Source organism: Arvicola amphibius, chromosome 7, assembly GCF_903992535.2.
Source record: "Arvicola amphibius chromosome 7, mArvAmp1.2, whole genome shotgun sequence".
In the NCBI taxonomy this organism is placed as follows: Eukaryota; Metazoa; Chordata; class Mammalia; order Rodentia; family Cricetidae; genus Arvicola; species Arvicola amphibius.
The window spans coordinates 42520636-42538585 of NC_052053.1; the positions used below are offsets into that span (position 1 = coordinate 42520636).

General features: G+C 45.0%; 1 protein-coding gene across 2 annotated transcripts in view; it reads left to right on the plus strand.

Annotated features, from left to right (window-relative positions):
- Window positions 1-17950, plus strand: part of Pnpla7 (patatin like phospholipase domain containing 7) — a 71724-nt gene that overhangs the window by 21688 nt on the left and 32086 nt on the right. For both annotated transcript variants that reach the window (XM_038337432.1, XM_038337433.1), the window contains exons 13-18: window positions 2256-2356; window positions 2535-2681; window positions 11251-11328; window positions 12030-12235; window positions 15011-15142; window positions 15962-16085. In XM_038337432.1, coding sequence (XP_038193360.1) covers window positions 2256-2356; window positions 2535-2681; window positions 11251-11328; window positions 12030-12235; window positions 15011-15142; window positions 15962-16085 — 788 coding nt within the window. The remainder of the gene's footprint in view (window positions 1-2255; window positions 2357-2534; window positions 2682-11250; window positions 11329-12029; window positions 12236-15010; window positions 15143-15961; window positions 16086-17950) is intronic.

Genomic DNA, 17950 nt, shown 5'->3' on the forward strand with positions numbered 1-17950 from the left:
CCTAAAGTATTAGCTTTTATTTGTTATTTGTTGTTGTTGTTTGTTTGTTTTTTGAGATGTGACTAGCCAGTGGTTTCCAGGAATCTGCCTGCCTCTGCCTCCCAGCACTGGGATTATACCTAATATGCTATCACGGTGGCTTTTAGATGGGTGCTAGGATCTGAACTCAGGGTCTAACATTTGCATAGCAAGTACTTTACCCACTTATCCAGCTCCCAACCTCTGTTTATAGCTATGTTCCTTTAGCATATGAAAGATTATATTAAGGGCATAGCCCTCTCTTTCTTCCCTCCCTCAGCAGAGTCTTTCTGTATTGCTCAGGTTTGAATTCATAATCCCCAACCTCTACCTCCTGAATGGTTAGGTTTCAAGTGTGAGCCTCCTGCATGGCTGACTTAGGTAGTATCGTCAAACCACAGCCCTTTACCTGGGCACATGCTCTCTGTGGCATGAAGTGTATGTCAAGGGCTTCTCTTTGGGCTCTTTGCACCTTTCTCTGGCTCTGTCAGCATCCTGTGGCTGACTGCTCTGGGTAGAATGTGCCTTCTATAGTGGTGCAGGTTTGAAACATCTGGCCATGGGCTCCCAGATGTTTCAATGGCTCTCGTCTAAACTTGAGTGTCCACATTACTGACAGTTTCCGCAGAGTTTGATGCCAGCCTCAGTGATCACTTAGAGCTAGTTTAAAGATTGATTTTCATTAAAAAAAATTATTTGTGTAGGTATGTGCACGTGAGTGCTGGTGTTTGTGGAGGTCAGAGGACCTAATCCCCCTAGACCTTGAGTTACCGGGGGTTGTGAGCCACCTAGTGTGGATTCTAGGAACTGAACTTAGGTCTTCTGCAAGACCAGAACGGTACTTCCTCTTAATACTGAACCATTTTTCATGCTTCTAGAACTGCTTTAAATCAGTGATTTTTGACCTTAAATTTTCTTTCCAATTGGAATACTATGTGTAACCACTGCAGGTAGTGCTTCCCCTGTCACACAGAGGCCAGTTTCCTTCATCAGAGAAACATAGTGGACCCTCACTGCTACAGTCTGGCTTCAGATTAAGCCTGCTTGAGCTTGTACATTCTCTGTGTAATTATGAATGTATGTATGTATGTATGTATGTATGAATGAATGCATGTATGTATGTATCTGTATGTGTATCTCTGTGTGTTTTTGTGTGTGTGTGTGTGTGTGTGTGTGTATGTGTATGCTTGTGAAGACCAGAGGACAATCACTGATATCATTCCTCAGGAGCCATAGCTTTCTTTGAGAGAGAATCTCTCACTAGGACCTAGGGTTTGCCCAGTAGGCTAGACTGGCAAATCTGGCTAATGAGTGAACAATAAGGATCTTTCTGTTCCCATTTCCCAACTCATCTTTCTTTCTGTCTTTCTGTCTTCCTTCCTTCCTTCCTTCCTTCCTTCCTTCCTTTCTTTCTTTCTTTCTTTCTTTCTTTCTTTCTTTCTTTCTTTTTTGAGACAGGGTTTTGTAGCTTTGGAGCCTGTCCTGGAACTAGCTCTTGTAGACCAGGCTGGCCTCAAACTCGCCAAGATCCGCCCGCCTCTGCCTCCCAAGTGCTAGGATTAAAGGTGTGTACCACCACTGCCCAGCTTGGCTGTTTCTTTTTAAATTAATTTAAAAAAACTTATATACACAAATAACATGTACACAAAATAAATAAATAAAAATATAATAAAACGTTTTTTAAAAGCAAGGTTACAAGCCGGGTGGTGGTGGTGCATGGCTTTGATTCCTGCACTCGGGAGGTAGAGAAAGGTGGATCTCTGTGAGTTTGAGGCCAGCCTGGTCTATAGAGCAAGTTCCAGAACAGCCAAGGCAACACAGAGAAGCCCTGTCTCAAAAAAACACAAAAGAAATAAAAGTAAAGCAAGGCCACTACATTTGCTTAGTTCTTTTCGCATGTAACTTTCTCTTTCTGCTGTTTTGATTTATTGTGATGGAACAAGAGTGTCCTTACTAGAAACTGACCATGAGAAGCCAGACAGTGCTGGACTTCCAACCTCTGAAACCATGGACTAAATGAGCATCTTGGCTTTCTCTGGTATCACCTTCAGATGTCCTGGCATAGCGTACAGAATGGACCAATGATACTGTATTGGAAATGACAGCAATGCAGCCTTGCTGTCTAGAGATTTGAGGCCTACCTACCAAGTTTATGCTGTTCAGTTAGCCTGTGCTTTGTGTGCTTGTGCATATGGGCTAGCAGGAGGGCAGAAACTGAGTCTTCTTTCTGTTTTTAGAAAGCCACGAGGGGGCCACCTCAGACCTTGGGATGGCATACAACCGTGCCAGGGTTTGGCCACACTCAGATGAGCAACTTGGGAACTCTGTGGCCAGCAAGGTATATCCCTGCCTCTTCCTAGTGTCCCCTTGGGGCCTTGCCCACTCCCCTACTTGTTAGTGCTTGGGATGTGGTCCATGTCTGACAACACCAGTGTCAGTAGTGGGTCACGGAGATGCACTTGCATCCTTTCCTCATGGCACCTCTTCTGATGGCTCGTGTCTCTGTCCTTTTCAAGTCGAGGAAAAGCGTGGTTGTTGCAGAGACCCCCTCCGCCATTTACCACTGCTCAGGAAAATCCTGGAATGAGGCTGGGGCCAGAGGGAAGGCAGACACCATCTTCAGAGCCGCCACGAAGGACCTCCTTACGCTGATGAAGTTAGATGTAAGTGTGTGGGCTCGGAGAGGGGGCGTGACCATTTCTGATCCCACAGTGCTGCTCCTTCATTTCCCCTGCTCTGGGCAGCACATCCCTCTAATGCTTCCTGCACTGTGCTCCTCTTTTTCATCCAGGCCTTCCAGTAGTGGGGCTCCCCATCTGCAGGTGTGTGGGGGGCGTTTAGAGCTTCATTCTCACATACGTATTTTTAGTAATTTTCCCTCTTTGTTATTTTTTTGTGGATTTTGTTTCTTGTTGTATATTTTGTTTAGTTTGGGGATTTTTTTGGTTTTTTTTTTTTGTTTGTTTGTTTTTTTCGAGACAGGGTTTCCCTGTAGTTTCTAGAGCCTGTCCTGGAACTAGCTCTTGTAGACCAGGCTGGCCTCGAACTCACAGAGATCCGCCTGCCTCTGCCTCCCGAGTGCTGGGATTAAAGGCGTGCGCCACCACCGCCCGGCTTTAGTTTGGGGATTTTTGAGATAGGCTTTCTCTGTGTTGCCCTGGAACTCTCTGTAGATCAGGTTGGCCTCAAATTCAGAGATCTGCCTGCCTCTGCCTCCTGAGTACTAGGATTAAAGGCATGTGCCACCACACCCAGTGTATCGCTCATATTTTTTAAGTGTGTGGACACACACACACACACACACACATATATGCGTGTGTCTTAGTGTTCTGTTGCTGTGAAGTGGCGTCATGAACATGGCAACAGTTATAAAAGAAAGCATTTAATTGGGGCTCACTTACATTCAGAGGTTTAGTCCATTATTTGTCATGGCAGAAGGCATGGCAGCACACAGACAGACACGGTTCTACATCTGGATGGGTAGGCAACAGGAAGAGAGAGACCATGGGCCTGGCTTAACCATTTGAGACCCCAAAGCCTAACCCTCTAGTCCCCCATCTCCTGTGACACACTTACTTCAACAAGGACACTCCTCCTAGTCCCTGTCAAATAGTGCCACTCACTAATGACCAAGCACTCAAATCTGTGAGCCTATGGGGGCCATTCTTATTCAGACCACCACAGTGTTGGTAATACACGTGGAGGCTAGAAACAACTTTGGGTGTTATCCTTAGGAACACATCCACCTCCTTTGAGACAGGGTCTCTTACTGAGTGAAGACTGCTGATCAGGCTGACCAGTGAACGTCCAGGATCCCCTTGTCACTGCCTCCCCAGCACCGGGATTCTAAGTGCGTCTGCTTCTAGGGCCCAGAGTCAGGTCCTTGTGCTTGTAAGATAAGTTTTATTGACTTAGCCATGTCCCTTGCCACGTCTCTCATGCTTTTAAAAAATTTGAAGACCGGGGACTAGAGAGATGGCTGAGTGGTTAAGAGCACTGTGTGCTCTTCCAGAGGACCCGAGTTTAATTCCCAGCAACCACATGGTGGCTCACAACCATCTGTAATGAGATATGGTGCCCTCTTTGGCCTGCAGTGATACACGCAGGCAGAACACTGTATACATAATAAATAAAAAAAAATTGAAGACCTTGTATACAGAGGCTAGGAAAATACCTGTGTTCACTTTAATGAGGACCCAGAAAACCAGCTATATTACTTCCTCTCTTTGCTGTGGTAAAACACCATGACCAAGGTAACTTATAGAAGGAAGAGTTTATTTGGGGCTTACAGTTCAGGACAGGAGCCAATCCCCATCATAGTGGGAAGCATGACAGCTATCGGGAAGCATGGTGCTGGATCAACTGCTGAGAGTTCGCATCCTGATCCACAAACAGGAAGCAGAGAGGCACAGCTGGGAATTATGTGAGTTTTTTGAAACCTCAAAGCCCTCCCCCAGTGACACACCAGTCCAACAGGACTATGTCTCTTAATCCTTCACAAACAGTTTCACCAACTGGGGACCAAGTATTCAAATATGACAGTTCTTTAGGTTTTTCGAGACAGGGTTTCTCTGCATAGGTCTGACTATCCTGGAATTCACTCTGTACACCAGACTGGCTTTGAACTCAGAGATCTGCCTGTCTCTGCCTCCCGAGTGCCAGGATTAAAGGTGTGTACCACTATTCGGCTAGAATCATTCTCATTCAAACTATCATACTAGCACATGGATGGGATGCAAACTGTGAACAGTCCTCAGACCCACTCTGATATCTTGGTCCAGCCCCTTCTCCCCAAAAGAGGCCCTTCTCTGTGTCATGGTATATTCCTAGATGCCCTGGTTGATTTCACTTGATCCTAAGCAGAGTAATTCCTGCTAGGTATGTTCTTTAGAATGATTGCTGTGTGTTCAGCATGTTGATTCACTCATATGGTGGCCTGAGTTGGAATTTTGTCCCTGTCATCACTGCCCATTCTGTAAGTATATTGATCTTGGTCATTGGATCACCTACATCACTGGTGGATACATGAGAGTGCCAGCACAGGGTTGCTTTGAGAGGTTAGAGTGACCCGACCCATTTGTTTCCAGTCACTAGGGGTGTCTTGCTCACCTTTGATGTGGGACTGGGCATGGAAGCTAGGCCATGAGCATCTCTAATTTTCTCCCTCTGAACCTGTGGTAGATTCAAGACTTGTATCATTAGAGTGTCAAACCTTTTCTCTCTGTGTGTGCTCTTTACTCTGTGTGTATGTGTGATATTTCATGGTAGGTAAGAACTGTGTTCCTGAACCACACCTCGGTCTCTAAAGTTTTCAATATTGAATGTTCTGGAGGTATAGAGACAAATTTTTATGTAGCTTTCTCTTTAGTAACTAGTGAAGTCAGTGCCTTCCATATTTTATGTGCTACAAAAGTGCCTTGTGGCACACTGTGAGACACACATGCTTGGGTCTGAAATGGTGTATGTGTGTAAGTGTGCATGTGTATGTGCGTGCACATGCACGTGCTTGTATGAGTGTGCATGTGCATGTGTGTGTGCGTGTGTGTGTGTGTGTGTGTGTGTGTGTGTGTGGTAGGGAGACTCCACTTTCAGAGCCATATTCTTAGCTGAACCAACACATCACATGAACAGCTGTCTATTACTCTTGGGTTTGCTTAACTTCTTTTTGTTCTAGAAATTTCAGGTGTTCTATTAAGTTGCTAGTGTAAGATCTCTCCAATTTTTTATGTAGGCACTCAGTGCTATGAACTTTCCTTTCAGCACTGCTTTCATTGTGTCCCATAAGTTTGGGTATATTGTGCATTCATTGTCATTGGGTTCTAGGAAGTCTTTAACTTCTTTATTTCTGTCTTGACCCAGTAATTTAGTAGAGAGTTGTTCAGTTTCCATGACTTTGTAGGCTTTTTGTTGTTTCTGTAGTTGTCGAAATCAAGCTTTAATCCATGGTGGTCTGATAGGATACAGGGGGTTATTTCAGTTTTCTTGTATGTATTGAGACTTGCTTTGTGGCTTGCAAATAAGCCAATTTTGGAGAAAGTTCCATGAGGTGCTGAGAAGAAGGTATGTTATTTTGTGTTTGAGTGAAATGTTCTGTAGATATCTATTAGGTTCATTCCGTTCATAATGTTTGTTAGCTCCAGTGTTTTCTGTCTGGATGACCTGTCCATTGGTGAGAGTGGGGTATTGAAGTCTTGCACTATCAGTGTGTGATTTAAGCTTTAGTAGTGTTTCTTTTACAATGTGGGTGCCCTTACATTTGAGACATAGATGTTAAGAATTGAAACATCTCTCATCTACATGGGAAGTAGGAAAAGACAAGCTCTCCTGAGTAAAAAGCATGGGGATCATGGGAGAGGGTAGAAGGGGAGGAAAGGAGGGGAGCAGAGAAAAGTATATAGCTCAATAAAAACAATTAAAAAAAGAATTGAAACATCATCTTGGTTGATTTTTCCTTTGATGAGTAAGTGCCCTTCTCCATCTCTTGATTAATTTTGGTTTGAAGACTGTTTTGTTAGAATTAGAACGGCTACACCAGCTTGCTTCTTAGGTTCATTTACTTGGAAAAAAATTTTTTAAACACTTTTCTCTGAGGTAATATCTATCTTTGATGTTGAGGTGTGTTTCTTGTATAAAACAGAAGGATGGATCCTGTTTTTGCATCCATTCTGTTAGGCTCTGTCTTTTTATTGGAAAATTAAGTCCATCAATGACCAATGATTGTTAATTCCTGTCATCTTGTTGTTGTTGTTGGTGGTGTGTGTGTGTGCACGCGCTTGCTTGCTTCCCTTTTGGTTTTGCAGGTGTAAGATTACTTATTTCCTGTGTTTTCACTTGTGTAATTAGCCTCCTAGGGTTGCAGTTTCTAGTACCTTCTGTAGAACTGGATTTGTAGATAGATACTTTTGAATTTGACTTTGTCATTGAATATCTTGTTTTCTCCATCTGTGGTAATTGAAAGTTTTGCTTAGTATAGTGTCTGGGCTGGCATCTGTGGTCTCTTACAGTCTGCAGGACATCTGTCCAGGCCCTTCTGGCTTTTAGAGTCTCTATTGGGAAGTTGGGTGTAATTCCAATAGGTTTTCCCTTACAGCTTTTAATATTCTTTCTTTCTTCTGTATGTTTAGTGTTTTGATTATTATGCGATGAAAGGACTTTCTTTTCTGGTCCAACCTATTTGGTGTTCTGTAAGCTTCTTGTACTTTTACAGGTATCTCCTTCTTTAGATTATGACATGATATTGTCGAAAATGTTTTCTGGGCCTTTGAGCTGGGATTCTTCTCTTATATTCTTATGATTCTTAGGTTTGACCTTTTCATAGTGTCCCAGATTTGCAGGATATTTAGTGTCAGAAATTTTTTTAGATTTTCTTTGACTGATGTATCTATTTTTCTTTATTATATCTTCAACAACTGAGATCTCTCGTCCATCTCTTGTATTCTGTTGGTGATGCTTGTATCTGTAGTTCCTGTTCGCTTACCTAGATTTTTTCATTTCCAGAATTCCCTTAGTTTGAGTTTTCATTATTGCTTCTATTTCCATTTTCTGGTCTTGAACATGTTTATTTGTTCCCTTCAACTGTTCATTTGTTTTCTTGGCTTTCTTTTAAGGCATTTATTCATTCCCTCCAATTTTTTGTTTGTCTTTTCCTTGATTTCTTTAAGGGATTTTTTCACTTCTTCTTTAAGGACCTCTATCATCTTCATAAAGTTGGTTTTAAGGTCTTTTTCTTGTGCTTCTTTTGTGTTGGAATATTCAGGGCTTGCTGTAGTAGGATAGCTAGACTCTGATGGTGACATATTGCCCTGGTTGTTGTTATTTATTCTTAAACTTTGTGTCTAGGCTTCTGGGTTTGGGGTGATTATAGAGCTCTAGGTGCTGCCCAGCTCTGAGTTTGTCTTCTTTTGATGAACGTTTTGTTCCTTGGTTTCTGTTTCCTCTGTGGTCTTCTGGCCTGTGTGGCCTGTGGTTAAGCAGGAGGTCTCCATCCAACTTGGGTAGGTCACAGCCAGGAAGAGGGGAGAAAGGCTTGGGGATAGTGGAGGACACCAAGAGAGTAGAGGAGGTCCACGGGTGGGTGACCTACCTGGAGTTCTGGTGGCCAGTGTGGTCTGTGGTTGAGCAGGGAGTCTCCACGTAAGTTGAGGGCTGGGATATGGTGATCAGGAAGGGAGAGGGGATTGGGAATAGTGTTGCAGGGGCATGGAGGGAGCGGGGGAGGCCCGTGGGTGGCCTGTCTGGAGTCCTGGCAGCTAGTGTGGCCTCTAGTCCAGCAGTGAGTCTCCAACTGAACGGTGAGTACCTGTTCTGACTGATGAGCCTGCGCTTGAGCAGCAAATGTCTCCCAAGTTGGGGGCCTAAGTTTGTTTATTTTATTTGGTTCTATGATTTTTACTTAGAGAAATCTGATGTCATTGTTGAGATATTTCTAATTTGGGGCTTGGAAGATGAATCAGTGGGCAAAGTGCTTGCTTGATGTCCAAGTATGAGGACCAGAGTTTATATCCCCAGCACTCATAGGGAGAGTGGCTATCATAGTATGTAGCTCTCTCTCTCTCTCTCTCTCTCTCTCTCTCTCTCTCTCTCTCTCTCTCTCTCTTCTCTCTCTCTCTCTCTGTCTCTCTGTCTCTCTCTCTCTCTCTCTCTGTGTGTGTGTGTGTGTGTGTGTGTGTGTGTGTGTGTGTGTGTGTGTGTTTGTAACCTCAGGCCTAGGGCAGTGTTGGCACAGAAAGAAACAGGCAAGAGGCAAGTTCTGGGGGCTTGCTGAATAGTATGCCTAGCTGCTAGCTGAAACAGGGAGCACTCTGTTTAGTTAGAGACCCAGTTGCAAAAAATAAGGTGGAGGGATTAGAGCAATGTTTAGAGCAGTTAAGAGCATTTGCTTCTCTTACAGAGGTTTAGGCTTCAGTTCCCAGCACTCAGATGTTGGTTTACAACTTTGTAACTCCAATTCTAGGGTACCTGACACCCTCTTCTAAACTCTGTTGGCTCTGCATGTACCTGGTACACTTATATGCAGATAGAACACCCATACACAGAAAATAAAAATAAATACTTATTTTTTTTTTAATTTAGCCGGGCAGTGGTGGCTCACGCCTTTAATCCCAGCACTTGGGAGGCAGAGGCAGGTGGATCTCTGTGAGTTCAAGGCCAGCCCGGGCTACAAGAACTAGTTCCAGGACAGGCTCCAAAGCTACAGAGAAACCCTGTCTCAATTTTTTTATGTTCATTGGTGTTTTTCCTGTATACATGTCTGTGTAAGGAAATTGGGAATTTTTGGAACTGTAGTTACAAACGGTTGTGAGCTGCCATGATTGAACCCAGGTCCTCTGGAAGAGCAGTCATTGCTCTTAACCACTGAGCCATCTCTCCAGCCCCAAATAAAATTTAAATGCAAACCAAAAGTGGGATGTCAAGGTGGTTCATGGGTAAAGGCTCTTGCCACGAAGCCTGATGACCTGAGTTTGATCCCTGGGACCACATAATGGAAGGAGAGAACCAACTCCTGCAGGTTGTCCCCTGCCCTCCACATGTGCAGTGTGGCACTTACGTGTTGATACCTCCCCCACAAACAAATACATAAATGCAATAAGCATTTTTTAAATGTGGAGAATTGTAGAGACATCTGATGCCAACTTCTGACCTTTGCATATACACATATGGGCACCTGTGCAAACACATGCATTTATCACACACACACACACACACACACACACACACACACAAAGATATTTCTAGGTATTACTAAATGTCTTAGAGTTTCCTTTTTGTTCAGTAGTGTTCCCTGTAAGAGGTCATTTCATTGGAACCATGTGCGCTTAGTCCCTTCTGGCTATTGCTCAGGCCGTCTGTGGTTCTGTGTGGCACTGGAGCATTCAGTGGGACATTATGGGAGCCCCAAGATGACACTCTTCTTTCTGCAGTAGACAAGACTGTTTGGCTAGTGTCTGACTTTCTAGGTAGCCCAGTAACCCCGTAAGTGACTGAGAGGTCCCTGCTGGGCTAGCTGTGGCCCCACAGCTTTTTTATTTGATTCCCTTCCCTTTCTGACTTTTTTCTCACAACTTCTTTTCTTTTCTCTCAGCTAACTTTTCTTCCCTCGAGTTTAGTGAAGGTTCAGAGATGGCTTCTGATGATTTAAACACCATGTAGGTGCTTAGAAACAACCCTGGATCCTCTGCAAGAGCAACAAATGCTCTTAACTACTGAGCCATCTCTCCAGCCCCTTACTGATATTTCCTAATGGTGGCCAGTGACCTTTGTTATTATTTTGTTTTATTATCACCAAGAGCTGTGGATTTAAGTACTTGGAATTTTTTTTCCCTGGCCTTTGCAGGTATCATGTCCACGTATATACAGACTCAATCTCTGCAAGCTCCTGACTGCTATGGCATTCCCCAGTCATGTTGAATTACAGCCTATTCCTGACCTTATGTGGCATGTAGGAAAGTCAGATTTTGCAGGTGGAATAGGAGACGGTACCCTCATTAGATTTATCTAAGATGAGCCCATGACTCAAGAAGGAAAGATAAAAGGAAAGAGCGAGAGCTCTCATGCTGGACCTGAAAATCTTTTTTTTTGGGGGGGGGTTGTTTTTTTTCTAGACAAGGTTTCTCTGTAGCTTTGGTGTCTGTTCTGGAACTAGCTCTTGTAGACCAGGCTGGTGGACAGGCAGGCCAGAGGAGGGCATCAGATCTCATTACAGATAGTTGTGAACCACCATACGGTTGCTGGGAATTGAACTCAGGACCTCTGGAAGAGCAGCCAGTAGCCAGTGCTCTTAACCGCTGAGCTAACTCTCCATCCCCTGGACCAGAAATTCTAAGATGAAGTAATTCTTCTGCCTGGGTCTCCCGAGTGTTTGGGATTCTAGGTGCACACTGCTGCACTTGGCAGTTGGCTAGTTTCTGTAGAGTGTGGACAGGGCGGCCCGGTTTGGTGTCTTCTCTTTTTGCCGGTGACCTTTATGGAGTGAACTGCCTTTTCTTACTGAAACTAAATTCCTTCTCTGTCCTGTGTAAGTCACATGCATACTGGTCTGCATCCCTGCATTTTCTGCTGCATTCCACTTATCTTTTATGCAGCATACTGCCTCGTCCAAGTTAGTAGACAGTCCTTAGATATAAGCACTTGATACAGCCATACACATGAAGCCTCTGCTCTATCCTCTCAGCTCCCATCTTTTGTGTCTTCTCGTAAGTACCTCTTCAGTTCCTGAAATCTGTTTTGTTTTAGGACCCATCCCTGTTGGATGGCCGGGTGACATTTCTTCATGTTCCTGCAGGCACCATAGTGTCAAAACAGGGAGACCAGGTGAGTGAAGGACCTCAATCCTAAAGAACTGGTCATCCAGCTGCCCGGACCTGCAGCTCAATGCTGGGTGGAGTGTGGGTGAAGTTGTCACGATACCAGACTTCTCGCCTCTGGGGACTGTCTTAGTCTCTGGGCAGCTTGGGGCCTCAACACCAGGCTTCTCCATGGTTGTTCCTGCTACCCAGGCTCCTTTAGTGGAATCTAAAGACTTGGGGTGAGAAGATTTGCAGAGTCCCATAATAGATACAAATAAGTTGAAATCTGGACCTGCATGTTTTTGTGGATGTTGAGTTAAAATATGTGACTTTAAAGGTAGCAGAGGTGTAGTTCTATAGACAGCTTCACAGCGTGGAGTCTTCGCCTCTGTAGGAAAATAGCTGACATTTATGTAGAGCAGCAGAAAGGTGTGTAAGGAGGGAAGGGATGTGTGTTTGAGGTTTGAAAAACTACATTTCTTGTAATTGATAAGTAAGTCATAGATACCATTCAACTAAATAATAAAGTTATAGAACTGCTATAATATTTTCAGTGGAAACATGTGCCAAAGACTAGTTTACCCTAGAATAAGCAAAGAAGCAGCTGCTTGTACCATGTGTGACTCGGTGGGGCTCAGTGATCCTCCCTAGGTTCTGGGCCCATGGGGCCTACTAGGCCACTATCATATATATCTTCCTGAAGCCAGCCTTCTCTGTTTTTATCAGGATGTCAATATTTTGTTTGTGGTCTCGGGACTGCTGCATGTATACCAACAGAAGATCGACAGCTTGGAGGATACGTGCCTGTTTCTCACACATCCTGGGGAAATGGTGGGGCAGCTGGCAGTGCTCACTGGAGAGCCCCTAATGTTCACCATCAAAGCCAACAGAGACTGCAGCTTTTTGTCTATCTCTAAGGCCCACTTCTATGAGTGAGTCACCTTGTTCCCTTCTCTGATCCACTCTGAAATGCTGAGGCACGTTCTATGCCCTTCTCTGTCCTGCTTACCTGTCTCCTGGATCCTCTGTCCCTGAGGGCTCTCAGGCTTAGAGCTACTCCTGGCTCTTTAGCTATGTGACTGCATACATTCGTACCCATACCCTGACTTGTGCTATCTGACATATGCTGCTTTCTCTATTGGAGTGTGGCTCTGGCCCATCACATCTCTTTGTTTACACTCTGTGGCCACACACAATGGAATTAGGGTCTGGCTCATTGTCCATCCGCCTGTTCACAGTAGATGGGTCTGGGTGGAAGGGCAGGATGTTGATCATGGAGTGTCTTGCTCACTCTCCTTCCTTAAGTCAGTATAGGTTGTTTTGTATCTGTGGGACTAAAAAATTACCTACCTATCCACCAACTATGTCCTTCAGCCCCCGTGATATCCTCAGCTTGTTTCAGGGGCTGCAGGCCGCATCCTCTGCTGGCCTTCCTACTTGTCCCTGTGAGTTCTAGAGCACAAGATTAAAAACTAGCTTAATTTTTTTAATTTGTTTCTTGCTCTGGGGGTTTGGTCCATCAGGGTCCACAGTTCTGAGCTGCCTACCCTCACATTTATCTGTGCTAGCCAGAACCCATCTTTCTATCCACAATGCTAGAAGGCCTCTTCTTCATCCATGCCTGATGCCTGCTATGACCTTGTAGCTCTCCTGCTTAAAAGTTGGATGGATGCTCAGACAGAGAATGGCGGTCAGGGGCCAGAAGGTAGTGGCTTAGAAACCATGTTTCAGGGCTGGAGAGATAGATGGCTCATCAGCTAAAAGCACTGGCGACTCTTCCAAAGGACCTAGGTTCAATTCCCAGTACCCACATGGCAGTTCACAACTGTCTGTATCTCCAGTTCCAGGGGATATGGCACCCTCACACAGACACACAAGTAGGCAAAACCCTAATGTACATTTAACAAAAAGATCTTAAGAAAAAAAATGTTTTAACCAAGGTGCTTTCAAATCAGTGGTAGGGACAAGGAAAGGGAAGACCTCCTCCCTATGTAGCCTCCCTCTTTTAGGGCTTCCCAGAATGCCTCTGGCCTGGTACCCTGATGCTGTGTCCCCTGATGTTTTCAATCTGCTGAGGGTGAGGACCTTTTACAGATGGGAGGCACACTCAGGCAGGTAGATCTATGCCTAGGTCCCTCTAGTAGCAAGGGGCCCTAGGATGATCTACTCGGATAGAGAACATGCTCTCAGTCTGCTGTCCCTGCCCCGTCTTTGGCACCAGGGCAAAGCTCAAGGATAGGAATTGCCTCATGGTTGTCAGGACCCCATTCTTGTTCTCTTTCTCTTTGATCCTCTGGCCTTGACATAGCCTTCCCATGCATGTGTGTCTGTCTGTTATCCTACAAATCTATGTAGGGTGTGTGTGTGTGTGTGTGTGTGTGTGTGTGACTACATGTCCTTGTCCACATGTTTGAGTGTGTCTATAGTACTGTGTGTGTATGCATGTCTATGTTCCTCTACGTGTGTCTATATATCCTTATGTTTCTCTATAAGCTTTTTTTTTTTTAAAGATTTATTATGTATATACCCTGCAGGCCTGAAGAGGGCACCAGATTTCATTATGGATGGTTGTGAGCCATCATGTGGTTGCTGGGAATTGAACTCATAACCTCTGGAAGAGCAACCAGTACTCTTAACCTCTGAGCCATCTCTCCAGCCTTCTGTGAGCTTTTGTGTATATGTGTGTTTGCATATCCTTGTCTATGTCCACATCTGTATCCATGTACACATGTAGATATCTTTGTCTATGTATGTACATGTCTGTCTCTGTGACCTGTTTACATATTTTTGTCTATGTGTATATGTGTTACATATCTTTACCCATGTGTATCTCTATGTATCTTATATTGAATGTCCTTGTCTGGATGTATGTGGTTGTATGTGCATAAAAACTCCTGATAGAAGTATTTCTCACTCTGCAGACATGGTCCAGCAAATGTCCTAGGGACTCTCATCCAGCCTTGGGGATAAAATTACATCTAGTTGACTTCTCTGAAGCTATCATCATCTAGTATTTGTCTTACTACCCTGGATGGTGAAGGGGCTCCCATTCTAGTGCCTGAGGCAATGCTCTATTTTTCTGTTTCTTATAGACTGGCTTTGGTTCTTTCCCTCCCACCCATGAGCTGACCCCCAGCCCTGGAGCTACCACGATAACCTTATTGCCCTGCCTTCCATTGTCTGTCCATGTACAGTCACCAGGGAGATGGCAGTGTTCTTGGTCAGAACCTAATCACTCTGTACCCACCCATGGTAGACTCCATGCCCTTCAGGTTCAAAGTTCCTTGAAACAACTTTGCTAGCATTGGGATACCTCATTGTATTTGCTGCTGCTTGTATTCATGGGTTTGAGTATGTGGTGGGTGGAACCTTGCTGCCAAAACCTGGAACTTATGAGCAGCCTGTGTTCAGGGGACTTTCATAGAGTGGACAGTCCTATGGGTGGCCTTCTCCTATCCCCTCAAATCCATTGTCCCTGTGCAGCTAAGAGCAGATGGCTGCCTAGGCACCATTCTGTCTCAGCCCTCAGTGTCTTTTTCCCTCAAAGTAAGCATCAAGAGTCCTTGTGTGATAGGTGGAGTTAAAGGTTCTGCCTACTCTCAGTTGCCATGACTCTGTATGAGGAGTGGGTATAGCAGGATTGAACTGAAGACTGGGAGGTGAGAGGAGACCTGATGGAACAGAAATGACTTGAGATCGCATGACAGGATCATGAGGAAACGGCCAGATATCGTCCTGGGTGTGGCACACACAGTTGTGAAGAGGATGTCATCCTTTGTACGGCAGATTGACTTTGCTCTAGACTGGATGGAAGTAGAAGCTGGGCGTGCCATATACAGGTGAGGCTCACAGATGTGTAGTGTACAAAGGAACCCACAGATAGTATATAGAGGGGCTCAAAGGTGTGCACTGTTCAGAGGCCTGCAGGTGTCTCCATCCCTGGATCTACCTATTGATGTATAATGGTATAGCTGGTAGACAAGGCTCCATACCTGTGAAGGCTGCACAATGAAAAGAGTGCGTTTCTTATCCTCCCCCCACCTCTGGCACCCATAGTGACTTTCTTTGATGTCATCCTGGGCTCAGTGCATATACACAGACACAAAAGCATTTTCAACAAACATCTTCCCATGTGCATACACAGAAACCCAAACCATCCTATCAAGAGACCCAAGAGCCATTTGAAGCAGCTTTGTAAGGTGCTGCTATGCTAACTGACCCTAGCTCAGGTCGTAGACAGACCTAGGTTGTAGCTATCAATATTTATCGGCACTTCAAATGTAAGTCAAGAAAAAGTTAAAATTGTTTGAAGTGGTGGTAAATACTTGTGTTAGTACAAATATTTTAAAGTAAAAAGTAATTGCATTTTTAAAATTATTTACTTATTTACTTTCTTATTCGAGACAGGGTCTCACTATGTAGCCTTAGCTGACTAAGAAAGTACAGATGTAGACTAGGCTGGCCTCTGTCCCTGAGTGCAGGGGTTAAAGGCATGTGACACCCCTGCCTGGGAAAGTAACTGTACTTTACAAACCAAAAAATTACCCAGAAGTCTATGTTCTTTTAATTTGTTGCATCCTGGGGTCCACTTGGCTGTCGTGAAGCTGGTTCTGTGAGCAGCTTAGGCTGGTGAGCTGAGCACTTTTGTGTCTCTGCAGGCAAGGGGACAAGTCTGACTGCACATACATCGTTCTCAGTGGCCGGCTGCGCTCTGTGATCCGGAAGGATGATGGGAAAAAACGCCTGGCAGGGGAATATGGCCGCGGAGACCTTGTTGGTGTGGTAGGTGCCAGCTACCCTTTTTGCCTTCCATGGTAGTCTGGACCCTGCCTACCTGGAGAGGAGGAAGCTTGAGTGACCTGCAGGAGAATAGCCATCCCCACCCTCCCTGCTGGCCTGTCTTTGTCTAGAGCCCTAGGTTAGCCTTCAGGGAAGTCCAGGATTCTGCTCCCTGGTTTCTGGTTGCTTCTTTGTGCCCAGCCAATGCTGAAGCCATGGTGAATAGTGTCCAGAAGGACTTGGCTGAGGGTAACTAGCAGCTTATCCTAGCTTCCCAATGCTGCCTACATGGACAAGTTTCTCTGTCCTGGTCTGCTGCTGCTCAGCCCCAGGATGTTGCAGTGTTGGGCTTGTAGAGCAGTATAGAACAGTAAATTCCAGCCTGCACATCTGACTTCTGCTGTTTGTTTTTCTCTTGATACAAGGTCTTACAATAGCCCAGGTAGGCTTGGAACTCACCATAAGATTTGAGCTGACCTAATTGTGATGAATCTATTGCTTCAGCATCCTGTGTTTGGATTATAGGTTTTTAAAGCAGTAAACCTATATGGATTAGCATATATATATATAAATGTGTATGGTATTTTGCCTGTAGATGTGTTTGGATGCCTGGTGCCCATAGAGTCTTGAAGAGGGCATCAAAGGTTACAGTGGTGTCACACACCTTTAATCTTAGAAGGTTAGTGCAGCTCTGTGAGTTCTAGGCCAGCCTGGGCTAGAGTTTAAAAAGAAGAGGGCATCAGAGTCCCTGGAACTGGAGTTATAGATATTTGTGAGCCATTTTGTGGCTGCTAGGAATCAAACTCAGGTCCTTTGGAAGAGCAGCCAGTGCTCCTTTGTTTTGTTTTGTTTGTTTGTTTTTTAGACAGGGCCTCACTGCGTAGCTCTGACTGCCCTAGACTCACGCTGCCGCTAGTACTCTTAGTCATGGAGCCGTCTCTCTGCCCTAAGCACAAATGTTTTTAAAAAGTACCTGTACTCTATAAACAAACAAAATTACCTAAAAGGCTATATCCTTTAGTTTGTTTCCTTCTGGAGTCTGGTTAGCTGTTTTTTGTACCCTGACCATTTCCTGATCACCCAGCCACCCGCACCTCCTCTGCTTCTCTTTTGAGACAAGGTCTCACTGTGTAGTCCAGTGTCTTTGGTTTCTTTTGCTATAATAAATCACCCTGATCAAAAGCAACATGTGGAGGAAAGGGAATATTTCTCTTATACTTCTAGCTAGCAAGCCGTCACTGAGGAAAGTCAGGACAGGAGCTGAGGCAGAGGCATGGAGTGCTGCGTACTGACACGATTCCCCAGGACTTGCTCACCACTTTCCTGTACACCCAGGACCACTTTCTGCTTGTAAAGAAGTTTTAAACTGCTATTTTAGGAAGCTCAGGGGCTTTTGCTACCTGATAACAGGTCTTAGGGAAGCCTCTTGGTGTTGGCAAGCATGTGCTGATGGCCACTTCCTCTTGTGCAGCCCCCATCCCAGTGTTGCTCCCACCTGGCAACCTCCCACTGCGCTCTGCCTCACAGTGGCTCTTCCATGTCAGAGTGTGGGACTCCCTGACCTTAGGGTAGCCATGCTGTGTGCGGCCTGTGAGTCTAGATGCAGACTCCTACTTGGGAGCTCTTATAACAGGTCAGAAGCGGAAACAGGAGTCTTGCTCCAGGACTCCTTTAGGCTCTGAGGGATGCATCTGATGATACCCCCTAGAGGAGGGGAGTGTCTCCTTTAGAGGGGTGTTCAGAATTCCCTGAGACAGCTGCTACCCATGTCTGAGAACTCTCGAGGTTGCTAGGAGTGCTTGTGGCTTCTAGAACATCCCAATAATTTGGACAGCAGTCGCACATGAGAGCCCAGCAGCGTCATGCAG